The 27145-nt window shown below is 37.8% G+C and overlaps 4 protein-coding genes across 5 annotated transcripts in view; 1 reads left to right on the forward strand and 3 right to left on the reverse strand.

Moving 5' to 3' along the window:
- sytl5 (synaptotagmin-like 5) overlaps positions 1–6743 on the reverse strand; it is a 30322-nt gene extending 23579 nt beyond the window's left edge. For both annotated transcript variants that reach the window (XM_067443956.1, XM_067443955.1), the window contains exon 1: positions 6589–6743. The gene's annotated coding sequence lies outside the window, so the exon portion shown is untranslated. The remainder of the gene's footprint in view (positions 1–6588) is intronic.
- A 2242-nt stretch (positions 6744–8985) lies between these two features.
- Positions 8986–11799, reverse strand: asb11 (ankyrin repeat and SOCS box containing 11). Its single transcript, XM_067445042.1, has 7 exons — positions 11635–11799; positions 10818–10897; positions 10491–10598; positions 10232–10382; positions 10015–10149; positions 9244–9429; positions 8986–9164 (listed from the first exon to the last, which is right to left on the reverse strand). The coding sequence occupies exons 1-7, from the start codon at positions 11726–11728 to the stop codon at positions 9040–9042; spliced, it is 879 nt and encodes a 292-aa protein (XP_067301143.1). The 5' UTR covers positions 11729–11799; the 3' UTR covers positions 8986–9039.
- A 661-nt stretch (positions 11800–12460) lies between these two features.
- On the reverse strand, positions 12461–18027 carry piga (phosphatidylinositol glycan anchor biosynthesis, class A). Its single transcript, XM_067445043.1, has 7 exons — positions 17805–18027; positions 17228–17544; positions 16142–16574; positions 15618–15750; positions 15403–15535; positions 13878–14084; positions 12461–13453 (listed from the first exon to the last, which is right to left on the reverse strand). The coding sequence occupies exons 2-7, from the start codon at positions 17519–17521 to the stop codon at positions 13196–13198; spliced, it is 1458 nt and encodes a 485-aa protein (XP_067301144.1). The 5' UTR covers positions 17522–17544; positions 17805–18027; the 3' UTR covers positions 12461–13195.
- A 3616-nt stretch (positions 18028–21643) lies between these two features.
- LOC137076102 (uncharacterized) lies at positions 21644–26618 on the forward strand. The gene is given in 11 exon segments (XM_067445044.1): positions 21644–21778; positions 22073–22185; positions 22536–22580; positions 22664–22774; positions 22851–22985; positions 23241–23345; positions 23459–23593; positions 25418–25620; positions 25623–25642; positions 25784–25810; positions 25914–26618. Coding segments are annotated over 11 exon segments (1440 nt in total). The 5' UTR covers positions 21644–21759; the 3' UTR covers positions 26441–26618.
- The last annotated feature ends 527 nt before the right edge of the window (positions 26619–27145 follow it).

Genomic DNA, 27145 nt, shown 5'->3' on the forward strand with positions numbered 1-27145 from the left:
GAGCAATGTGAAGCGGAGCTCATTGACAGATAAAACATTCGCTGTATCCGGTCGGCAAAACTCAGAACACATCTTCCCTTTTTAAAGGGTCATGAAACCCTACAGCTAAATTTTTGAGATTTTAACAGAGGTATGTGTGTTGAACATCATTGAACATAATGTTAGCATCTGTTAGATTTAATTAAAAGGGGAATCTGGTCAATTTTTATGTTTTTCACCCTATTTTCGTCTTCCGGGTTTAAAAACTACATTGCGTCCACGTCACAGCTTGTGACGTACCATCGCTCTAATAGTGCTACGTGACGCATCGGTGTCTCATTATTATTAATGAGACTGAGTTTTCTTATCCTATGAGAAGACACCGTCTCTTAATTATTCATGACAGCACGTGGTTCTTTCAAATGACAGAAGTGACAGTCTGCGTGTTCACGGAGTAGATGAGAGGAGTTTATGATGGGTCGTAAGTGTTTGTTTCCCTGGTGTAAAGATTCGGGTGTGTTGCATGGCTTTCCCCGCGATGCTGCCAGGGCTAGTCTCTGGCTGCGGGCGGTTGGTTGGCCATCAACTAGCGACACCTCAAAGCTTTATGTGTGTAACAAACATTTTTCGAATGAAAGTTACGAGAACTGGAGACAGGTGGACTTCGGTTTTGCTCAGCAACGCAGTTTGCGTCTTGCCCGCAATGCTGTACCAAGTCCGGAGGACTTTTCTATCTGTACCATCTTCCCCTGGGGTTTCAGGAGGAGAAAAGTCCTCCACCTCAGCATGCAGAGCCCTCTGTACTGCTTTTACTGTAGTCTTCACTGTCGCTGTCCATCTTTATTATGGGTGTTCTGGGACGCGCGTAAGTTAGATCTCGGCTATATGTACATAACGGTTGTTGTTTTTTTCGATCATTTTTTTTTTCTTTAAAAAAATATGCATTTATACTGTGTATACAAACATAATTCTATATTTATAAATGACAATAATAATTGTGTATGCATTTCTATATTTTAAACAATTCCGATTAATCTAATATATGTAGCAAGGCATTCGGTTACTTTAAATGGTCAAACAGACGGTTGTCAGTGTATTTTATTGGACTTTAATTTTGCCAGCTTTAAAAATCCTGCATTTCGTTACGTTTAACCCCATATTTTTGTTGAGATTTGGCATGGGCCACTGCTCTGCACTGATAGATGACGGTTGCTCGCCCCCCTCTTTCTTCCCCTGCCTCGCTCTGCCACACCCACCCCCTCCCCTCTTTTCACGGGCATGCACGCCCATTTAAGTAGCATTTTTCAAAAAGATTACGAGGTGGATTTGAGCTGAAAGAGGGGGTTTCATGACCCTTTAAGAATGACTTCAGTGCCTTTCTTTGTTCTTTTCTCAGAGAAAAGCTTAACTCCAAGTCTTCCAGAGTCGCGGTCAAAGCTGATTCGAAAGACCGCCGCCGTTCACCAGTTTCTGTGTTTACTAGAAGCACGCAAACGCAACTCGGCCGTCGTCATTATGGCCCCGCCCACCGACTCTATACACGATGTGATTGGCCCAGCAAGAGTTAAGCCTAGTTCACACTGCCCGATTTTTGCCCCGATTTTGAGTCGCCGACAGGTTTTGTGAAATCGCCGACAAATGCCCGAGATCACAGGCAAATCGGTGCTCGTGCACGCGAGTGACAATCACGCAGTATGAATTATCAAAGACGCGATCAGAGAGAATCGCCGACGAGTCGCCGACGCCGGTGAGATATTTGGCATGCTTAATATCTGGAGCTGTCGGCGATTCAAACTCCTGCTGTGTGAACAGCGTTCTGACTGAAAATTACACCGACAGCCAATGAGAGAGTGAGATAAGGGCAGCAGGAGGTTCAGGGAGGAGTTATAAAGCAGAATTTCAGTATTTTAATAGATATATTTACAATTCTATCAAACAGAAACAAAGGCCAAACATTTGCACATCCAGCCGCAGCAGCGGCACATTACACAATTATTTATTTACCTCAAACTGTCTTTGCAGAACAAAATCCTGGCTCCCTCTGTCTCTCCAACAATATCTTCCGCCATAATCTTTTTTCTTTTTCTCCACAAATCAGCGCACATACAGTTTGAAGCAAACTTTGTGCAGTTTATCATTTTTAATAACAATTCCAAGTCTCGCGCGAGAACTGCGGTCTGACGCACGTGTGATCTCGCGTTGTTTACTTGTCACATCGCACGTGTGTTTGGGAAACGTAGTTTGCGCACCGGAGAGAGAGAGAGTTGTCGGCGATTCTTCCTCTTGTTCAGTCATGCAGTGTGAACTCCTCTGTCGTCAAACCATCGTGCAGTGTGAACACAGCAGTGACTGAATGATACCCCAGATAGTCATGCAGTGTGAATAGAGCAGTGACCCGACGAGTTTGAAAATCGTGCAGTCTGAACTAGGCTTTAGACGAATACAGCTCAGATGGGCATTGAGAGTTGCTAGACAACACTCGCAGGCAGATTAGATCAGAAATCATCGTTACGATGTGATGAGTTTAAACAATTTTGGTAGGAAAAAAAGGATCGGATTTCATATTTCTTAATCTCTTTATCACTTACTGACAAAAGACAGGAAGCTTAGCCGAAGCTCAACATAAGCAATGGATGCGCATTAGGTGTGTAATTGGTTATTTATCTGTGTATTTAAGCTTCCTCATGCTGAAAGGTTGCACAAGCCTGTCACTTCATAACAGCCAAATGAGCAGTATTTTCTGACCAGCCTTTGTATTACTCATCAACAGCAAGCTGAATGCATGCAAAATAAATAGTGAAGTCAATATTTAATGGTTTAATTGTGACATGGCTCACAATCCTGAATTTCCCACTGGTAATTAAGACATTGTGGTGCTGTTCATGTGTAAATATGATCATCCTTACATGACCTGAAAGCAGCATTGAAGATGACAAGCATATTGGAAGAACCATGGGAAATGTAGTTCAGTGCATAAATCTCAAGAGAACAAGTCAACAAGCTGCCAGTCCAGCTCTCAGCTCACAGTAATTACTCCTCTAATGATGAAGACACATTCACCAACACCTGGCTTAATAGAGATTAGATTCATGCATGTTTTACGCCTTACAGAGAGGCTTATTAGCATAATAAAAAAGGGACACAGAGCTATGAAATGCAGATTAGCAAGACGGAAATTTGTATTGGGTAGTAAGTATGGTAGCGGATGGCCAATAAGAGATTTTCAGGACACCAATGGTAATATCAAAATCTATAGAACAGGGTGCAAAGGGTCAGTATAATACAAATGCACATGCATATTGGAATGTAATGGCAGAAAATACATTATTTGACACTTTTTTTGTGTGTAAACAACACAATGGGGAACCTATGAACCATGTTATTTGGATTGAACAGATCAAAATGTGTATGAAATGTGTACTTGTGTATAAAGTATACCCTGGACTAATGGACTAATGACATGTAAGGAAATGTAATGTTGTCCTTCTCTCCAGCTGTGCCCCGTTGAATCTTTAATGCATGCCTCTTCTTTAAACACACATAGACACAAATCAATTCAAAATGTCAGTTATGGAGAGTGTTAATGTTGAAGTACTTCAGTAGATTTATCTCATTCAATCATATGAGAGCACATTAAATTGTGGTGTATTGTCTGACCATGCCAGATTTTGTTCCTTCTATCTGGATGTCAATTACACTTTTCAAGTCAACCCACATTCTCTTCTTTTAAGACCATCCACATTAAAATTAGAAAAAGGACTTTAAAATTTAATGAGTTTGCTTTCAGCCTTTTTTGTAATGAAATTTAGTTTTTATGATTCTGCTGCCACTAACGTCCCTGTCTGTATAGCTAATTATGTCAATATTTCTATAAGTGAAGGTAATACATTTTCTATGCGACCAGTATGCATCAGTCACTCTTTTACAAATATGGGCATTCTGTGGTTTTGTAGGGGTGAAATTTTCCTTCAAATACATAAACTGTGTCCACAGAGCCATTTTTTTCTTTTTTTGCTTTTAGTGATGGTTGAAATGTATTGCAAGAGCCACCTGTTCTTTTATATCTTCATTGTTTTTTTCTAAACTATAATATTAACACTCTCTGAAACCTTCAGCCTCTCTGGTTGAATGAGCTGCCAACCTCCACCCATATCTGTTGAGACATCACAACTAAAGACACGCCTTTTCCGTAAAGCACTTAACTACTCCACAATCTAAAACCAAGAAATTTGCACACACACACACACACACATACACACACACACATGGTCAATATATGGATGGGAGACCTTCTAGAAAACCCAGTTTGTTCCTAGAGAAGGTGTTAGTGAGGCAAGCAGAGGGGGCTCAACCTGTGGTCTAACTAGTGGGTCCTAACACCTCAGTATAGTGATGGGGACACTATATGTCAAAAAAGCACCATCCTTAAGATGACATGTTAAACCGAGGTCCTGACTCTCTGTGGTCATTAATCCCAGGATGTCCTTCTCCTGGCCAAATTTGCTCACTGGCCTCTGTCAATCATGGTCTCTGAATCATATGTGTACTGATGGACATCATCACTCTGTATCCTCTTCACCAATAAGCTGGTGCGTTGCACAATGTTCCCTCTAAGCTGCAGCGTGCGTGGCCGTGCACTTGTGATGCCACGGTCGTGCAGAGAGAATAAAATGCAGCGCAGACGACAAACGCAGACGCGTAGAGAATGCAGTGCTCTAGTTAGAACCGTCATTAACGAGCATTATTGAAATGACTCTGTATGCAATTGCAAAGTCCTTCAACCAATCAGACCACAAGAGGCATGATCAACAGGCAACCTCTTTCTGTCATCATGTTAAACCCACCAAAAGCATAGTGGATGCCAATAGCATAGCAGGTAGATAAGCCAGTCTGTAATTGGTTCCCGCAAAAGTGTAACAGAAGCAGAAGAAATTAATGTACAGGTTTCCAGAATGAGTTGCAGGGCAAAATCAAATCGCCGGCAGCAGATCAGGTTGGTTTTACTCGTAGAGATTTGGCACTTTGATTCCCAAGAAAATATATATGTGTGTGTGTGTGTGTAATGTAAATGTAAAAAAAATCAAACATTTCTATTCAAATTAGTTAAAAAAATATATTATTTAAACGCATTCCACATGCATTTTATAGCTTTATACCCATACTGTGTGGTATCAATTGTCACAATAGTGTCTACTTTTATTTACTCCAAAAGAGGTTTAGAAGAAACATCTAATAAATAAATTAAACATTATTAAGCGTTTAGAGCTATGAAAGAGTATGAACATCTAAGCAATACTAAGAAATGTTCCCCTGGCCAGTCAAACTGATTTGTTGTTCAACAGCTGCCTTTTATCTTGATTATGCCTCACTCGGGTATAAATAGCTAATGCTTCTGAAAACAGAAGTGATTTACTGTATGTTGTTGCTCATAGTACACAAAAGACGACATACCACACCGTAAACCGTTATCTACCAACCAACATGTGACAAGAGGCTAACACGCTTAGAGGCATTTTGTCGGTCACTGCTTTTGTCACCTCTATGATAAGACAGATAATTAGGGCTCAAATCTGCGTGTAACTTGCACTCATACACTCATGAGTGGGCACTTAGATCAACCTGTATACCAGTAGGAGGCCTGTTCTGGTTCTCATTGAGATTACCACACTAACAGCATTGATAAAATTGATAAAAGACAGATTAGACAGATAATACTTCACAGGCAACTACATACAGTACTAGTGGGCCGGTTTGAAATTCATGATGTCACAATAGCCTTGGAATGCTTTCCGCTTGGTATCATCCTAAAGGATAAACACAGTGCACTGGCACGCGCTTAAAGCTGTAATCATGTGGAAGAGCATCTTATAGAACACCTCGCAGAAAGCATCCCTGTACAAAGTTGTGTTTAGCTTATGTAGCTTATGTATATATATATATACATACTGCCTTATTTATATAAAAGGCTTTGGCAAGATTTCATTGATTTCTCAGTAGTTTTGTATGTTGGTTTCAAACAACATTTTTTTTTTTTTTCCAAAAGGAAACTATAGAGGCACAATGTAACACGAATATATTTTGTCCCTAAGACTTTAAGACATGTATCTACAGTAATTCACTTAAAAAAAAAAAAAAAAAAAACATACCCTAATTAATTTTCACTGGAGTAAAAAGTAGGACAACTAGCCTCATAAGTTATGTGCAATGAACACCAGCGATTAGATAGTGGCACTTTTGAACTTTGACAAAAAATATATAGCCTAGCTACTATACAAATATGAGAACGACTTCAGGGTAGGCTACCTAAAAAAATAAAATTTAAAAAACGCTCTGCTGCATTGCACCTGTTCATACACCTGGTGAGACGACAATATAATGCCACACAACAGCGTTAAAACAGGCTGGTTTGTCAAGGAATATCTTCTGATACTGACTTTTGTGGGGTTTCGACTGTTTTAAGATGATGTAACCGATACAGAATGAAGATACAGACTGTTAAACATGAAGCAGAATGGGAGCTTTTAAGTTCCTGCGTCCATCTCACCGTAAAGCTGCCTGTATGCCCTTAACAGCATGTGAAACACACCAGGATATAAACTGTTGTCCTACCTGCCGCAGTGTTCGTACATGAATATCCCGCGAACTGCAGTGCTGTTACATGGTCAAGAGCAGTTTTGTAGTGTGTTCATTGCAGCCCGAGCTCCGAGCGCGAGGCAAACCCCCCCACGCACCCGCCGCTGGAGATGTTCATAGCGTGGGCGGAGTTTGCGCTCCCACGGATTCCCCGTGACCGTGTACACACACACGCGCGCGCAGTCTTTTACGTGTCTGCATCATAGTGCCATATACTCTCTCAAACAGTGTGCAACTGAGACTAGAGAGGAAAATCCTTACCATATTTGTCAGCATATGTTGAGTCAGTCAGACAGTACAGACATAGATAGATAGATAGATAGATAGATAGATAGATAGATAGATAGATAGATAGATAGATAGATAGATAGATAGATAGATAGAAAGATTATGCTATTTTATTTTAATTTACATTATATTTTGTTTCAGGCTATTTTTGGTACTGTTTTATAATGACGCGTAACCTATAACAAATAATCTTACAATGTGTAGCTACTCCAGCGTCTCCCGCGTAATGTCTCAGACCTACAATCAGATAGAACTTGGCGATCCAGTCTGACTTCTGATCTGTACCCTAATGTTGCCTGAATCATAACTGTTCGTTCGTTGGGCAGAGAACTGGCCTCCCGTTTTGTTCTCCATTCTGTCACCTGATGGATTCTGAGTTCCTTGCCGTCGCCTTTGGCTTTTGGTTTTCTTAGTTGGGGACACCATACTAAATATTCAACTATTTTACTGATCTGCCTTGCCTGCACTGACACCACATGAGAATTAAACTGGATGATGACATCATGTTTTCTCCAGAGCGAATCAAATTGTGTTGCATTATTTCCCTGTTATCATTGTAAGCTGCTTTGAAACAATATTGTGAAAAGCGCTATGAGGTGACTTGACGTAGCCTATAAAATATCATATGTAGGTTCTTAGCCATTTGTAGAGTGTGATTTGTCTACCCTTTGTGTGGGAAAACAAATTGTAGCTTATCTTACTTGCCACAAAGCTGCCATCTACTGGATAGTTCAGGTAATATAGTTCTCGTCTGTTAATGAAGGTTAAAAAAAATCTGCATTTAATACTCAACATTGTTTCGAATTAGTAAACACAATAAACGTTAATGTGCTCATGTAGGCTCTGTATGTGAGGAAAACATCATCTTATAAATCATACAGAAGGAGGTTTTTGAGAAAGTAAAAATGCAGAATGTTTCCTGTGATGGGTTGGTTTAGGGGCAGTGGGATAGAAAATCCGGTTTGTACAGTATAAAAACCATTATGCCTATGGAAAGTCCCCATAAAACATGGAAACACTATATGTGTGTGTGTGTGTGTCCTTGTTTATATTACATTGTAGGAACCAAATATCCCCATAAGGATAGTAAAACCTGAGATTACCTACATTACCTACACTTTTCAAATGCATATAAATCATACAGGATCAAAAATGCAGAATGTTTCCTGTGATGGGTAGGTTTAGGGGCGGGGCAGTGTAGGGGGAGAATGTACAGTTTGTATGGTATAAAAACCATTACGTCTATGGAGAGTCCGTCCCCACAAAGATAGTGACCTAGACATGTGTGTGTGTGTACTAAACTTGTATATATTTCATTGTGGGGATCAAATGTCCCCTCAATGTAATATAAACTTAAGATCACCATTGTGGGGACCAGCCTGTGGTCACAACAATTTATATGGGTTCATAAACATACTACATTTTTTTTTTTTTTTTGAAAATGTAAAAATGCAGAATGTTTCCTGTGATGGGTAGGTTATGGGGCAGGGGCAGTGTAGGGGGATAGAATGTCCAGTACAATGTACAATCCATTATGCCTATGGAAAGTCCCCACAATTCACAAAAACACAACTGTGTGTGTGTGTGTGTGTGTGTGTGTGTGTGAGCCTGTTTATGTGGTTTATGAGGACACAAATTTGTATAACTACATGGCTATAACACTGGTATTACCCTATAAATGTGGTTTATGAGGACATATCAAATGTCCTCATAATTCAAATGGCCTTAAAAACATACTAAATGATGTCTTTTTGAGAAAGTAAAAATGCAGCATGTTTCCTGTGATGGGTAGGTTTAGGGGTAGGGGCAGTGTAAGGGGATAGAAAATACAGTTTGTACAGTATAAAAACCATTACGCCTATGGAGAGTCCCTGTAAACCACATAGACCAACATGTGTATGTGTGTGTGTGTGTGTGTGTGTGTGTGTGTGTGTGTGTGTGTGTGTGTGTGTGTAGCCATACATTTATGTCAATAAATTAATAGCCTGTGAATGTATAAAAAATATTTATTACAAAAAACAAAGATTAAGTACACTTAGGCTATACAAAGATTTACAGGAAAAAATGTGTGCACATAATGTTATTTAAAAAAAGGAACAAGATTAAGAGTGTTTGGAGAATAGCCTATTTGTGTGTGTTTTAATAATAGAGAAGATAATTGTGTAGGGTATGTGGAAGGCAAAGCATCTTGGTTTTGTTTAGTCCTTTCTGTCCCAGCGAACGTCTAATACACCATCTGCACAGTTGAGACAGAGAGCAAGGACCTGCAGAACCAATCACAAGCCATAATCAGTATCGCAGAGTATGGGTATACTGGGTGTTTATGTGTGTGTTTATATTTACCTGCAGTCTGCAAGAGATGTTTGATACTCTCATCTGTAGTCAATTCCAGAGGTTTCTTTCCCTCAGAGTTCCTTGATGTCCGATCAGCTCCATGCTCTAACAGTAGCTCCACCTCCTTTGCTCCGCCCACTCTACTTGCAGCATGTAAAGGTGTGTCAAGACCCCGCCCACATTGCACATCTGCGCCTGGAGAAATATATCAGCAGTGTTGTTATTGTTGACTTGTTAAAAGTACTGAAAATCGGTTTTGGCATAATCTTTGGGTAAATTGTATTTATAATCATAAAAATTAGATTAGATTAAAAACTTTTTTTTTTTTTTAAATAATGTTATAAATAAATAAGACTTAGCCCATTTTTAAATGAAGTGACATTACCAATATTACTATAACACTGTATAAATAAAACCACAGTAACACTGTGCTCATTAGCGGATAAAAATAATTATTATTTAAAAAAATAAAATAAACGTATGATTTAAATTCTTTTTTTAAATGTAATAAAAGTAATTATGTATTTATGACTTCACTTGGATTAGATTTTACATTTTCTCTAATTGATTGCTATTTAATCTATTTAGTTGCAGCTAAAAAACAAACAAACAAAAAATAGAAATTGATCCGGATAGGCTATTTTTCTTAATGTAATAGTAATAACAGTAATGTGTACTACAGTAATGTGAAGTTGAGAATCACCTTTGAGATAGCACAAAATTAAACAAAAAATAATGTATTAACTCTAAATTATATCGGGTGTCGTGTGTGATTCTGACCTAAGATAAGCAGGCTCTGTACACAGTCTGTGCTCTTGGATTCACATGCGCAGTACAGTGGTGATCCTATGCAGGGCATCTCCATGTCCACATTCACACCATGAGACAGCAGCAGTTCAACGCATGCTGTGTGACCTAAAACATGTACACATAGACAGTTAATTGAAATCCCAATCTTTACAGTCCACTGCAAATTCAAAAGAATCATCACATATACCTCTCTTTGCAGCTTCATGAAGAGGTGAGCTCAGCAGATGAGCCGGATGATGGGCAGAGCTGTACATCAGAATGAGGCTGACGAGGGCCGGGTTTCCACTACAGCATGCACTGAAGAGAGGAGTAGCTCCATCAAAGGAGACAGCATTTACCTGAATGCATACATATTGTAGCCATTAATGCATGTTTATGCAGGGAAAAAGAGCAAAATAAAGGCATAAATACTGTAAATAAAGAGAAAGGTAGAGCTATATACATACATCAGCACCATGCTCCAGGAGAAGTTTAGCACAGGTAAAATGGCCTCCAACACATGCTTCATGCAGTGGTGTGATTCCATCTAATGTAGTTATGCCCACATTGTATCCCTATAAATATGCAAACATGGACAATTCATTTCCTTCATTCATAATTTGTTTATAGTCAATATGTATAGTGGCCCCAGAAAGTACTAGTTGGGCTGATTTATGTTATCTGGTGCAATAGCGTTCATACTTATTTCATTGTGGATTAAGTGTCCAAATACTTTTTGTCGACTTTAATTTTTTAGCTATCCAGGTTAACTAAGTGTCATTAACCATTAGTACCTGTGAAAGGAGTCTTCGCAGTGGCAGCAATCTTCCTTGCAAAGCAGCATCGTGAAGAGGTGTTCTGTCATCCCAGGAATCTAATAATGAAGAAACACAGACATTTACATAGATATTTAAATAAGGATGTGCCCTTTACACTTTTGCTGTTATAAGTTAATAATAATCAGTGTTGTGGGTAACGCATTACAGAAAAAAAATCTCACTTGCACAAAAACATATTTAGTATTCCTCAAAATGAATACATAAAAACATTACATGCAAAATCAGAATTGTTTTACAGAGACAGGAAAACAGTGGTGAATGAGGAGGACAGGGATTGGAAAATGACCCAGGGCCAGTCTTGTAGACATTTTGAGCATGTGCACAGCTCATTGAGCCACAACGCTGACCTCAGAGACGCACAGTCCAGGTACAATTTCATCCTCCAAAACAAGTATAGCCAAGTAAACCCACACACAATGCCTTCTTTTTGAATAAGTTTATCACTTAAACACTCTTTAAACAAACTATTCAAAACCAGTTTGGCTGTAAATCCAGACAGGCTTATCTAGACCATCATTCCAAGCAAAAGTCAATTTACTTGACTACTTGAATTTGTATAATTGAATAGTCTGGTATGCTAGCTTGATGCTATACAGTATGTTACCATCATGGTACATGTTCCAATGGTGACAATATTGTAGGTATTGTAACTAGTTTAGGTAGTGTAATAAAAAAAAAGAGAAAACAAATTGTGAAAACAAAAAGCTTGGTTCTTGTGCTTGACTACAGATTTGAAATGAGAAAACAACAGAGGTAGAGGAGGAAAACTCACCTGCCATTAGTGTATTGCACACTAGTCCTCCATACACGTGAAACCTGTGATCCCATTGCTTACTCCAGATGCTCACTTCAACATGAACAGCCATCTCTAAACTTCATAAGACAACACAGAGACCTCGCAGGAAGAGAAAAATTGTGATAGTGGTGTGACTCTTTGGAGTTTATATGGCCTTCTGCGAAACAAGAACCCCCCTTGGCAAGAATGCACCTCCCACCGTTATCAGTGATATGGGCTTACACCCCCAGCTCCCCAAACTCCAGAGGTGAGCATCCCCCACATAAACAAAACTCCTTGAAATGAGTTGCTAAAACAATAGATTCAAAAACATGTATACAGCAAGCACCTTTAACCAGTTTCAGATAAGAAAGCAAGTAAAAATTTGATCTACAACCTCAAAATAAATATGATTTTGTACATACAGCAAATGAAATAGCTAAAACTTGAAGAAAGAAAATGAAGCCAATGTAACTGCAAATGTAACTGGTGATACAGTATCTGCCTCTCACGCAAAACATGATTTGCATCCAGTGTTATGCAGAAACAGGATCATTCTAGCTGGATAGCTCGGCTATTGAATGTGCATGTGTGCGAAAGCAGTCAGAAAGGGCGATAAGTGTTTGTTAACGACTCCTGGTTTTAACCTTGAATGGTTGAGGGTGTGTTTTATCAGCCCTGTTTGGGTGTTAGCATAAGATTCCTGATCCAGAGAGACCCTGGCGGTTATCTAACACAAAAACAACTTTAGCATAACATGGCTCATTTATGCTAAACAGATGCATATAATGTATATTCTCCTCCTGATATTTTTTAAAATTAAATTCTTTATTTTATTTTGTGGATAAAATCTTAAAAGCACTAACAAATACATTCATATTAAAGTTAAAACGGGGAAAAACATACTGCATGTTAATACAGTTTATTGTAGATTGTGTCAACAAAAATAATTCAAGTTAACACCACTTTTAGGTAGTATGAATGTTTGTGCATTATAACCGTGATTATTATACTCACAGAGAAGGTCAGTATAAAATAGGTGTAACATAAAAACAAGTACCGTAAGATCAAAGAAATTAATAAATATGGTGCATTTGACATTTCATAGCTCCACTACAGCTAAAAAAATGTTCCTTTCGGCATTAATAATTTCAATTCAGTTCATACACACCAGTTTAAAATCACATCTAAAACATACAGATATGCTGTGAGATGAAAAATGTATAGGTAACACAGGAAAAGCTGACTTCCGTTTGTCATTTATTTATACTGAATCTAGATGTTTAAAGATGTTTGTGCAACAATTTCAACAGGCTTAGACGATCATCTAATGGGGATTCAGTAAAAGGCAGATTTTCATAGTGCAAAAGCAGGCTCTGGACTTAAATGCTTTCTCTACACCTGAGGTCACTGTTTTATACAGGATTGTAAACAGGAACGGTCTGTACATGTTTTGATGTACCGTAGTACATCCGTACTACAATTTCAGTTCAAGTCAGTTCATTATCTACATCATTCCCCACCAAAATAAACTCTTAAAGTCATGTCAGATCATTAGTCAGGACACAGCCGGGTTTGGGGTTTTACTTTTCTTCTTACTAACATGTTGCCCCAAGTGGCTGTGGGGGCCTGATGCGTCTATAGCGACATCAATCAGATCATCTGGACGGAGCCACTGCAGGAAAAGCAGGAAGAGGAAGGTGATAACAGCAACAAAGGAGAAAATGGAGCCTGCCACAGTACCACAATGTGAGCGCAGTCTGTGTAGTCTCGCAGACAATGGCAAAACGGGCTCCCTGCACACCCGATTATACACCTGAAACAAACACAGAAAGAGGGGGCAAATTAAACAATTGGAATAACATTTCAAAATGATTCAGAATGCTTTATTTAATGACATGTCAGCAGCTAAGGCTTTATTCAATAACAATTAAACTCAACAACAACAAAAAAATACAAATATCACATAAATACAATAAATACAAGCAAACATATGAGGAAAAAAAAATCCTAAACCATATTCTTTTTAAATAAATCATTGAGTGAACAAACTTCATAAAAGAGCATTCTACATGTTTTAAACACAGGACAATCCAATAAAATGTTTAATAGAAAGAGGAATCTTGCAAAACATGCATAGAGTTGAGTTTTACCTTAAAACAAAAAAGCATGAGTCAAACTTGTATGACCTATACAGCATTTCAATGAATATACACTACAATTTTATTTGGTTAACTCACCTTTTCTGTGCGATCAGCAACGTTTCTCCAAGTGTACAGAGTCCGGACCTTGCGGTGGATGGTTGCAGGGGACGCAACATTTCCTGAGCGTATTCTTGCAATTACAGTTTCCAGGCCATCGCAAAGTGACTGAACTGACGGTTCACACAGAGTCACCAACTCATCCGGCAAGACTTCAGGTATACCTCCAACACGAGTGCTCACCACCTACACACACACAGTGGTTATCATTTAGATATATCTATAAATCAGGGCTTAACAATAAGGATGGCATATCAACCAGGGGGTTATTTTCTTTTTGTAAAGAAAAAAAAAAATACATTTAAAGAAAATAAAAATAAAAATGAAAGAAAACAACAAATCTGATCTAATAGCCTGAATGGGTCAGAAGAAGAAAAATATTTTCAGTTGAGCCATGTCTTCAATTAACTACATTCATCTAAATAGAGTATTTCTATCCAAAACTTAAAAAAAATGTGGAATCCAAAATAAACCAGTTAAATGTGGCATTAAAAAGTATATATTTTATATGTATCCATCATATATGTTGGGCAGTCGTGGCCTAATGGTTAGAGAGTGAGACTGGACGAAGGTTGCGGGTCTCAATACCAGCAGAAAATGACTGAGGTGGCCTTGAGGAAGGCAACCAACCCCCAATTGCTCCTCAGGTGCTGCAGCAAAATGGCTGCCCACTGCTCCAGGTGTGTATGTCCACGGTTTGGAGTGTGTGTATGGGTGCACTAAGGCCTTGTCCACAATAAACGTTTTCATTTAAAAATGCTTGTTGAAAAAGCTTTCCCAAGTGGACACATGAAAAAGTGTTTTCATGTTAGTGTGGACTGTGAAAACGATGATGACGCATGTTTAGTCATGTGATAAATATTAAACCAATAGATGTTTATACTGGTATTGTGCATGTTATGCGCTGTTCACTATCGCACTGTTGCAAAAAATATGTTACTTTGAACACTCTTCATATCACAGTCTTGCAAAGATGACAGAAAATGTACTCGCAATTGCTGTCCTGCGGCAAAGCAGTTACCAAACATATAACAGTGACTGAGTGCGGCATCAGTGAATGGTGAGTTATTTTGCCAAAGATTTTTTATCCTGTCAGAAGAATAGCATGATAACTTTATTATCTGTTCTGTCTGTATCCTCTCAGTGAGCTTTTACAAGGTTTTATGCATGCACAGTAAGGGGAATCTAGCATTTTACAATGCTTCATTGTGAATGAGAAACTTTTGGAAGTGTGTGGATAGCATTTTGAAATGAAAACAGATTTTTTTAATGTATCTAGATTAATGTAGCCTAACTTGGATGGGTTAAATGCAGAGGACAAATTCTGAGTATTGGTTACCATACTTGTCCTTCTCGTCATATCACTATCTAACTTATAATGTGCATACTATGCTGTCACACATATCCTTTCGTTCAACTTAAAGTCAACATGAAATGTCATTTGCTACCTATTTTACTTACATAATGAGAATTCACTCAGACATATTCAAATAAAAACACATACCTGCAGCCCACAGCTGGCTCCCTCCACTATAGCCATACAGAATGCCTCAGTGAGAGAAGTGTTGAGAAAGACATGACCCTGGACAAGAACATCCCTCACATCTTTATGATCCAGAGCTCCCAGCAGGCGAACCCTTTATATACATGAAAAATAACATTAAGTAAAGAAATGATACACAAACTCACATCCAGAGATCATTACTTAGGCTTTCTTACCTGTCATGAAGCTGATATTTCTCTCGAACCTCTTCCAATACGATTCTTTTGGGTCCCTCTCCACCAATCAGAAAGCAGAGATCTGGATGCTTTCCACACAGTTCAGGAATAATTCCACTTAGTAAATCAATCCCTGCAAAACAACATATTCTGTTATAAGCATATTCATTTGAAATTAATTCAGATATTTTTAGGGGTCATAAAGTCAAAATTCAGTCCTGATATCACACTGAATAAAAAGCCTCTATAATTTTTTTTTTATTGAAAAATAAATCTTTATTAAGTAGCTTTACATAAGTACAAATATTATATATATATATTTTTTTAATTATTATGAAAATAAACCATTATGAGTAAATAACTTTCACATAATTAAAAAAAAAATGATTTTAGTCACTAAATGTACACTTTTATAAAAAAATTATGCTATTAAAGTTTTTTTAAAGCGTGCCATTGGCCCTACACACAACCTAAATATATCACATTATTTTGCAATACAAATAAAAACATCATGCTCTCCTGACCTTTCCTGTAAACCAGTCGACTAATAACCACAATGGTGATCTTGCTTTTGTCACGACGACAGGGGTCAGGGGTGAAGTCACTGGGGTCAACAGCATTAGGGATGACAGAGACGATCTCAGGATCCAGGGCGGCTCGCAGTACAGTGTTCTCTTTACTAGTGTAAGACACACACACAATGTGATTTGTGTCACAAAGAGAGACAGTCAGTAGCTTATTGGTCAGTACAGAGCTCAGGTCCGCAAATCCAAAGAGAGAGTGGTCTGTGAATACAGTGTTGAGCCCCATAGTCTTGGCGTGGAACAGAGCATCATGGGCCATCGCGGAGAAAGAGCTGTGGGCATGCACAATTGTGATGCGCTCACGCACAAACACACATCGGAGTAGCGGCAAACTGTGAAAGCAGGTGGTGGCTGTGGACTGATTATACATGACCTGAAAAGAAGGGATGTGAGTGAGAAGTTTAATACGTACACTGTCACTGACGGTCAAAAGTTTCTTTGATAAAAAATACAGAGAAAACAGTAGTGAAACAGTGTCACAAGATCCTTCAGAAATCACTCTAATATGCTGATCTGGTGCTCAGTTATTATGAATAATAATTACTTAATTATTAATAATGGTTTATATTATTATCATTGTTGAAAACAGCTTTTGCGGGCTAATATGAATACCTAATATTGTAGAAAACATTATACATTTTTTTTAACAGAATTCTTTGATGAATATAATTTATAATTTTATAAAATATTATTTTGTAACATTAGAAATGCCTTTACTGTCACTTTTTATCAATTCAATGTGTCCTTACTGAATAAGTATCAATTTCTTTCTTTCTTTCTTTTTTGTTCTTTCACCAAACTTTTGAATGGTAGAATATCATGTTTTTTACGAAAATATACAAAAGCACAATCGTTTTTTTCAGCATTAAAAATGATAATAAATGTTTCTTGATCAAAGGAATAAATTACATTTTATTAAAAAAAAAATGTACTGTATTTTTGAATAGCATAAGAAATGTATGACTTTTGGCCAGCAGTGTGTTAATATGACCATTTAAAACTAATGTAACATATTGTAAAACAAACCTGCAGGGGTAGGTAATACACCTTAAGTCCGTTGGTCAGGTAGCGAATCCCCCGGCGGTCTCCATACGCATGCGTTGCAATCACAACCTTATGGCCTTTCTCGATGAGGCACTGTGAGAGCTGGTAGATGTGACTCTCCACGCCACCCATGTTTGGGTAGAAGAAGTCTGACACCATACATATCCTGTGCTTCACGCCCTGCTCATGTTCCGAGTGCCGGAGTGTGTTGGAGACGTGTGTGTCCAGGGATGGAGGTGTTTTAGGGGCATTGTGACCTCTCCTCCGGTTGCCCATGGTGTTGTGAAATCCTCAGTGCTCTACCATATAAAACAAAAGTAGAGATGTAAGTTACAGGTACTTCTGCACAAGACAATTTCAGTCACCGTAGACTGCAGTTTATTGTGGCTGAACGTGACTACAGCACAGTATGTCTTGCACCCATTTGATTTAATAGACGAAAAATGTATAGACAGCCAGATGAATTAAATAGTTCAGTTACACGACTTTAACACTTTATTAACATTACGTTACACTTACATAAATGTAAATTAATTAAATAGATTTAAAAAACACTTACCCAGTTAATCACTAACGTTACTTGATAAAAAATAAAACTGAATCTTGAACAAATAAACAAAGACTGATTTAAAATGTGCGCTCGATGTAGTTACATCTTTAGCACGCTTTAAATCCATCGTTAATTCACAGGCATGCAAAGGTCTAAATTATATTTTTCTTGAATAAGATACAGTAGAAAAATTAGACCATCACATCTAACGTTACTTCCGCGATGTTTAGATTTTTTTCTTCGTGGTGTAAAATAACATAATGCGACGGTAGGTGCTGCCCTCTAGAGGAGACCGAACGTTTGGAAAGACTTCGATTTCAGTCAGACTAAAACAACTGAAACCTTTCTTTCTGTTAAGGTCCAGCTATAATAGTTTAATTTTAATTCAGTTCCTGTGATATTTGCAATAATCATTTTGAAATTATGCAGACGAATATTTGCAGGTAGCCTAAGTTAGGCTATCCCCCCAAAATCCTGTAGGCCTATTTTATTTATGAATTATAAAAACACATGGTTTATTGATACACATTTTCAAACAAACATATTCAACAAACCCCAAAATAGAGTAAAATTCATGTTCCCTCAATTCATGTAAAATTCAAAACACCCGATAGACCTTAAACATGTTGACAGATTTAAGCTGAAACTGAATTCAGAATATTGATAAGTAAAAACTGAATTAGGAACATTTGAAATGTAACCATATTGTAAAATAAATTGTTTACATTTTAAATTAACTTTGTGACCAAAATTTAAAACTTTAGCCTACTCTGCATGTTTTGCTCTCATTCTTTCTATAAGATTGAACTTCATGCCTCTCCTTCCTTTCTGGTCTCTCTTTCCTTTTTTCCATCTCTTGACTAGAATTTCCTGACTGCACAAAGTTATTTCAGTTTCTAAAAAAGTAAACTAGGCTATGTCAACTAACAAGTAAATGTCGATTTATTTAATGGATTTGAGTATAATTTCCGAAGGTTAGGGGTGGCAGTACAATTTTCTTGAGTAAACAAATTAGGGGAAACAATTCTTTACATTTTGCTCCTTGTTAAATGTGGTAAAATAAAACAAGGACAACACAATAATATTTGTTTACATTTAGCGAGCACCCTTTAATTTAATTAAAGACCACTGAAAGACCTTTAATTAAAGACCATGTACTGAATGGCCCTCATTTATCAAAAGTGCGTACACCAAATTTCCAGCGTACACCTTGCGTACACCCAAACCCACGGTGACTTCGAGATTTATCAATATGGACGTTGGCGTACGGCACGCTCAAATCCTACGCCAGCTCAGGAGGTGGTGTACGCACGTTTGAGTTAGAGCGAAAATGCGCAGAAAAACAATTCCTAACACCACAAAACGCACTGACAAGATATGCTATATGACCCACTGTTAAAAACCACAACAACAACATTTAGTGTTTATTTTTGTGCAACATGAACGTCAATGTTTAATTTGTGTGACTTTACCAAAGCGTTTGATCTGTAGGCATATGTATTCCTCCAGTCGCGAGCTTGTGCGCTTTATCTGACGTTTCAGGCCCGCGCCTGGCTCAGCAGCTGCGCACGGACTGGGACTAAAATAATTCAGACTGACAAAATAATAAAAATGGCCTTCTTCTTTTAAATAATAATAAAATCAATAAAAACGGCATTCTTCTTCTAAATAACAAGCGTCATTAAGAATAATAATCATAATAATAAGAAGAAGAATCTTACAAATTGTCATGTAATTATTAATGTGAATGAATCTTACTCCACAATACATCATCACTATTGTACACCCCAATACATGTGCCGTGATACGAAATTAAATGCTAATTGTTTCAAAACGTGCTGTAAATTAATGCATTGTGATGGTAATTTATCATCCAAACAGCTATTTAAACTGCTGGAGTGTGCATCTCAACCCCCACACTAACAGTAGCTACTCGTAATTTGGGTCCATATTTTGTTTTTGTGAGCGCCTTTAATCCCACTCTTTAAACTCCCAAATAAAACAATTTCGTTTTTTTTTCCACTTCCCTGGTGATGGTCTCGATGGGCGCGTCTCAATCATCTCAATAGTTCAGTAGTCAGAGCACTGATCAGGGAGTCAGCCCATTAACTTATGTCCTAATCAGTGCCCTGACTAAGTGGACTAAAGAGATGATTGAGCACGCCCGATCTCCACGTCGGAGAAGTTTCGTTTCTTTGCCGTCTTCTGTTTGCCCATGGCGTAAAATGAGGGCGTGCGGGAGGCAGAGACTTGAATATATAGGGGCGTGTTATTCTAATGACGATCGTTTTCAGCCGTGGGATTTATCAAGGGCAAGTATTGCGTACACCTGAATTGCAGAGGTACGCACAGTTTCATAAATCCGGCGGTGAGAGGAGTGTAAGCATAATCTTACGCCAACATATACACCCGTTTCTACGCAAGATTGATAAATGAGGGCCAATGTGTAAACCCATTGGCCCTCATTTATCAAAAGTGCGTACACCAAATTTTCAGCGTACACCTTGCGTACACCCAAACCCACGGTGACTTTGAGATTTATCAATATGGACGTTGGCGTACGGCACGCTCAAATCCTACGCCAGCTCAGGAGGTGGTGTACGCACGTTTGAGTTAGTGGGAAAATGCGCAGAAAAGCAATTCCTAACACCACAAAACGCACTGACAAGATATGCTATATGACCCACTGTTAAAAACCACAAAAACAACATTCATAGTTTATTTTTGTGCAACATGAACGTCAATGTTTACTTTTTGTGACTTTACCAAAGCGTTTGATTTGTAGGCATATGTTTTCCTCCAGTCGCGAGGCTGTGCGCTTTATCTGATGTTTCAGGCCCGCCTGGCCCGGCAGCTGCGCACGGACTGGGAATAATTCAGACTGACAAAATAATAAAAATGACCTTCTTCTTTTAAATAATAATAACATCAATAAAAACGACATTCTTCTTCTAAATAACAAGCGTCATTAAGAATAATAATCATAATAATAAAAAGAAGAATCTTACAAATTGTCATGTAATTATTAATGTGAATGAATCTTACTCCACATCACATCATCATCACTATTGTACACCCCAATACATGTGCCGTGATACGAAATTAAATGCTATTTTTTTCAAAACGTGCTGTAGCCTAAAATAATGCAGTGATGGTAATTTATCATTCAAACAGCTATTTAAACTGCTGGAGTGCGCGCTTCTCAATCTCCACACTATAGTACTCGTTATTTGTGTCCATATTTTGTTTTTGTAGGTGCCTTTAATTCCACTCTTTAAACTCCCAAATAAAACAATTTCGGTTTTTTTTTCCACTTCCCTGGTGATCTCGATGGGCGGGCGTCTCAATCATCTCAATAGGATCGTCAGTGATCAGGGAGTCAGCCCATTGACTTATGCCCTAATCAGTGCCCTGACTAGTGGACTAGTGAGATGATTGAGCGCGCCCGATCTCCACGTCGGAGAAGTTTCGCTTCTTTGCCGTCTTCTGTTTGTCCATGGCGTAAAATAAGGGCGTGGGGGAGGCGGAGACTTGAATATATAGGGGCGTGTTATTCTAATGACGATCGTTTTCAGCCGCCGCATTTATCAAGGGCAAGTATTGCGTACACCTGGATTGCAGAGGTACGCACAGCTTCATAAATCAGGCGATGAGAAGAGTGTAAGCATAATCTTACGCCAACATATACACCAGTTTCTACGCAAGATTGATAAATGAGGGCCATTGAGCCTACAGAACAAGCGAGCATAAACGCTAGCTGAATTTGTTAAACTGACATCAGATCATGGCTGCTGCCGTGCCAACTGACAAAACAAAACTTAGTTTCACTATTGTTTGCAGGGCGGGGTGGCTAGCATACGCCTATAGGCTATATATGCTGTAAAAGAACAACAACAACCTCTGTTCTTTCGGCTGCAGTGATAGTCGAAATATGTTCACAAGAGCTCTTAGGATTACACGAAATATGGCATTTGCAGCAGCTGGTATGCATTTTTTATTTTTTTAACTTTCATATCTTATATTTGGAGTGCTAGGGAAATAAAACATCTTCACAATTTTTCTCAGACATTCTTTTGTATGGCAGAGATTTAGAATAGTGCAACAAATCTTCAAATTTATTCATATTTCAAGCTAATGTTTGGCATCTTTGTTAATATCTGATACAGTTTTTCATACACTTTTGAGTTGTTTGTAATTAATCGCTGTACCACAGTGTCAACAGTGTTACCGTTTCATTTCCTGTTGCTAAATTCATAAGCTGTCTATATATGTTGCAGAAGACAAAAGCGCTGGATTTACTTCAAGTGATGTTAGTCTCATGGAGCCACACATAAAGAAGAATAGAGCATCTGCGTCATTACCAATTATCAAGCCAGATCTGACTGTTGAGGTATAATATCACAAACATTTTCAGTTTCGTTTTTAATCTAAACAGTACATACACTGTAAACAATTATATGTTCAATAAGTTATGACAACGTATGTTTTTGCATTGTTTTAAAATTATCAAAATAAGTTAAGAAATGTTAAACTTGTTTTTTTAGTTATACAAGATGTAACTAATTTTTTAAGTCAGTTTAACATAATTTAAGTTCAAATAACTTAAACATCCAAGTCGATTGTACTGCAAAAGTTCAAAATTTCCCATTTTTTTTTACAGTGTACCTTGTAGTGAGTTTCAGCTTGTTTTTGAAGGAGGTGAAATAATTATTTTGGGCATGTCCATGTTTTTCCTTACAGAATGTTGTTAAAACATTGAAACAATTTGGGAAGGTCTGTTATCAGGTAAACGTATGCTCGTAATGTAAAGTATTATTAATGATCTCCAAGCCACGTATCCGCCTAATACGTAAAAAATGTCTTTGCAGCGGTTCAAAATGCCAGCCACCAAAAGCATTCAGCAAAAAGACAACTTATCTCTTGATGAGTCAATGTGCATTATTAGAGACCTGGCTGCTGAATTAGACAGAGTGGTACAGGTAAACATTTTACATTATTATGAATTTATTATCATATTTAACAGAAGTTTTAAATTTATATGAATTATGCCCCCAGTCCAAGATGTTATTGAAGAATCCAAAGTTCAAAAATAAAGGAACTAAAGAAGAACAGGAGGAACAGCAATACTATATTTCACAATGGGCTGAAGATCTAGAGAACACACAGACAAAAAAACTGAACAAGGAAGAGGTTTGGAATTTAATACAGGTTTACAGAAACGTGATAACATGTCCTATAGCCATAAACTGATATATTAAATTCTGTTTTGAGAGATTTTTGTTTTAACCATCCTGGAGCAAAGTCAAAACATGATAACACAGTGGTCTGGGGAAAATGCTGATTTAAACATAACGCTAGACTTTTTTTTTTTTTTTTTTTTTTTACCACAGTTGTCAATAGTATTTTTTACTATTGCGTTTGTTTCTTCTCTTTTACTTGCTGTAGAAACAACAAACCTGTTCAGAGCAGTTGTCAAACAGTGAAATGAAATTTAACAGAGCAAAACAAATCTTGTCTGATTGGTATTGGAGACTGAAAGATATGAAACAGGTTTGTACCTGCATATTTATAGAGATCTGAGCTATAAGATATGTTCATGTCACATAAAAGAATAATTCAGATCTCTCATAAATCTTAAAAAAAAAGTATCTTTCTGACTATAGAACTCAGTATGTCCAACGGGGGAATGTAAAGAAATACTGAGGGATCTCCACAAAGAGTGGAAGCAGGGAGAGTCCAGCGTACTCCCAGTAATGGACTGGATAATATGGACTGTACTACAGTCAGAAAGCTCTAAGGTAAAGTAGATCATGATGAAAATTGGTCATATAAAGAAATCAAGAATGGCTATATAACTGAGACAGAAGCCTAATAGTATGTATATATATGTATATATATATATATATATATATATATATATATATATATATATATATATATATATATATATATATATATATATATGTAACATGATATGTAAATGATTCATGCATGAGATTTAAACTTATGTTCTAAACTTTCAATATATTTATGTTTATATTTACTCAGAGAAATTATTTTTTGTTGTTGTTGTCTATTATTTTCTCACTTCAGTTACAATGGCCCTCATTGATCAATCTTGCGTAGAAACAGGTGTATATGTTGGCGTAAGATTATGCTTGCACTTCACCACCTCATCTATGAAGCTGTGCGCACCTCTGCAATCCACGTGTACGCAATACTTGCCCTTGATAAATCCCGCGGCTGAAAACGATCGTTATTAGAATAGGCTTGTTTAAGATGAGCAAAATCTGCGCAGAACCGATCACCGGTGATCAGCGCGAGATGCAGATTTCCTTTCTTTCAGGCGAGGCAAGGCGCATCTCAAACAAGCCTAATAACACGCCCCTAATATATTTAACTCTCCGCCTCCCCCACGCCCTCATTTTACGCCATGGATACACGGAAGACGGCAAAGAAGCAAAACTTTTTCTTTTACTGTCTATGGTCTATGCGTGGAGATCGGGCGCGTCTCAATCATCTCACTAGTCCACTAGTCAGGGCACTGATTAGGACATAAGTCAATGGGCTGACTCCCTGATCAGTGCCCTAACTAGTGAACTAGTGAGATGATTGAGACGTGCCCATCAAGACCATCAGGGAAGTGGAAAAAAGCGAAATTGTTTTATTTGAGAGTTTAAAGACTGGGAATAAAGGCACCCACAAAAACAAAATGTGGACCTAAATTAAGAGTATAGCCTACTGTTAATAGTGTGGGGGTTGAGAAGCGCACTCCAGCAGTTTAAATAGCTGTTTGGATGAGAAATTATCATATTGCATTATTTTACAGAACATGTTTTGAAACAATTAGCATTTAATTTCGTACCACGGCACATGTAGGCTTTGGGCTGTACGATAGTGATGATGATGTTATGTGGAGTAGTAGTCATTCAAATTAATAACTGCATTTTGTAATATTCTTTCGCTAATTATGATTTTATTATTAATGACGCTTATTGTTATTTAGAAGAAGAATGTCGTTATTATTTATTTTTTTATTATTATTATTTATTATTATTATTGTTTAAAAGAAGAAGAATGTCATTTTTATTATTTTGTCAGTCTGAATTATTTTCAGTCCCAGTTCTTGCGCAGCTGCCAGGCCTAACCCTAAACGTCAGGTAAAGCGCACAGGCAGCTGGAGGAATACATATGCCTACAAATCAAATGCTTTGGTATAGACACACAAATTAAACATTGAAGTCCATGTTGCACAAAAATAAACACTAAAGTTTATAATTACTATGTTGTTGTTGTTGTTTTTTACAGTGGGTCATAATATAGCATATATTTGTCAGTGCGTTTTGTGGTGTTAGGAATTGTTTTTCTGCGCATTTACGCACTAACTCAAAACGTGCGTACACCACCTCCTGAGCTGGCGTAGGATTTGAGCGTTGCCTTACGCCAACGTCCATATTGATAAATCTCAAAGTCACCTTGGTTTTGGGTGTACGCAAGGTGTAAGCTGGAAATTTGGTGTATGCACTTTTGATAAATGAGGGCCATTGTGTGTAAAATCTTAAAGAGTATACCTTGTTGTTTTACTGTGGTAAAATTCTTTAAAATTCTGTTTTGAATGGAAGGATTCAATCCCAAGACAGTGGGTGAAGAGTAAACAGAGATCCAAAAACTCAGGTGAAGATTACTTTGGTCTTTCCCACAGAGATTTGTGTTGTTATGGTGACCATGCTGGTGAAAGTTTGTCTCAGAGAATGACAAGTGCATTCAAAACATATGTGAAAAAAGTTGTGTCAATGTGTTTTCTTGTTGTCTTCTCCCCATAGTTGGATCATACATTCCTAACCCAGGTATTTTCATTAGACTCATTGACATTAATAAAATCATGGCTTTTCTTTTAATTTTACTTAGCATTTTTGAAATTAAATGTTGATGTTCAATTTGGCATCAAATTTCTGTCAGGTTTATCAATGTTACTTTCATTATTGCAGTTTGGAACTGGATTACAAAATCAACAGGTAGCCCTACAGCTCAGCTGATATAACACATTTTTATGATCATATACAAGCACATGTACTATACAGAATTCAGTTTCAAATAGTTCTCCTTTTGTTTTTAAAGCTGTTGTAACTCTGGATCCAAACACAGCCAATCCAGATCTCTTAGTCTCTGAAGATGGAAAATCCTTGAAGGCAAAAGAATATGGTCACGATCACTGGGAAGGGTTCCAATGGAAGCGTTCTAAATTTGATGGCTGGACGTGTGTCCAAGCTAAAGAGGGTTATAACAAAGGTAGCCATTACTGGGAGGTAGATGTGAGGAAGAAACATGAGTGGCGGGTGGGAGTCGTGAAGGAATCAGCTCTTCGGAATGGCTATGTCTCAATGAACACAAAAACAGGATACTGGAATTTGCGTCTGCAGCTGGGAACGCTGATGGCTTTGACTGAGCCAGTCACTAAACTCAACCTGCCAACACCCTCTAAGATAGGAGTTTATCTAGATAGAGATGAGGGACACATCTGTTTTTATGATGCAGTAAAAAGAAGACATATCTACACCTTTAATACAGACTTTAATAAGACTGAAAACATTTACCCGATGTTTGGCACCATTGAGACAGACAGAGCATTAGTGATTTCAGTGTAAAATGCTGCCCTAGAAGTGGTGGAAAATCAGTTTTTTGTTATATATATTCAGAACAGGTGTTGTGTCGAATTTTGACCCCCTGCCAAATTATTACACCCCACCCCCCATTAAATTGCCTGATTGTGAAAGACTGGATATTGTGTTAATTGATGGTAACAATTGTACTAAAATTAAAGGAATAAGAACAATGTTTTCAGTTTTTTTTATTCTGCAACGTTAAAACAAATCAGCACCACTAGGCCAAATGCTGTTTTATATACAGGTCCTTCTCAAAAAATCAGCATATTGTGATAAAAGTTCATTATTTTCCATAATGTAATGATAAAAATGTAACTTTCATATATATAGAAATTCATTGCACACCAACTGAAATATTTCAGGTCTTTTATTGTTTTAATACTGATGATTTTGGCTAGCCTGACAAGCCAGACCCACATCAAGATGTTTGGTCTGGAAACTCACCATAGACAGGGCTCAATCCGAGGGGCGGGATTCATTTTTAAGAATGACTTCAGTGCCGCTCTTTGTTCTTTTCTCAGAGGAAAGCTTAACTCCAAGTCTACCGGAGGCGCGGGCAGAGCTGATTCGAAAGACCACCGCCGTTCGCCAGTTTCTGTGTTGACTAGAAGACTGTGTTACTAGAAGCACGCAAACGCAACTCGGCCGTCGTCATTATGGCCCCGCCCACCGACTCTATAGCCTACG

The sequence above is a fragment of the Pseudorasbora parva genome, chromosome 5 (assembly GCF_024679245.1).
Source record: "Pseudorasbora parva isolate DD20220531a chromosome 5, ASM2467924v1, whole genome shotgun sequence".
Taxonomy (NCBI): Eukaryota; Metazoa; Chordata; class Actinopteri; order Cypriniformes; family Gobionidae; genus Pseudorasbora; species Pseudorasbora parva.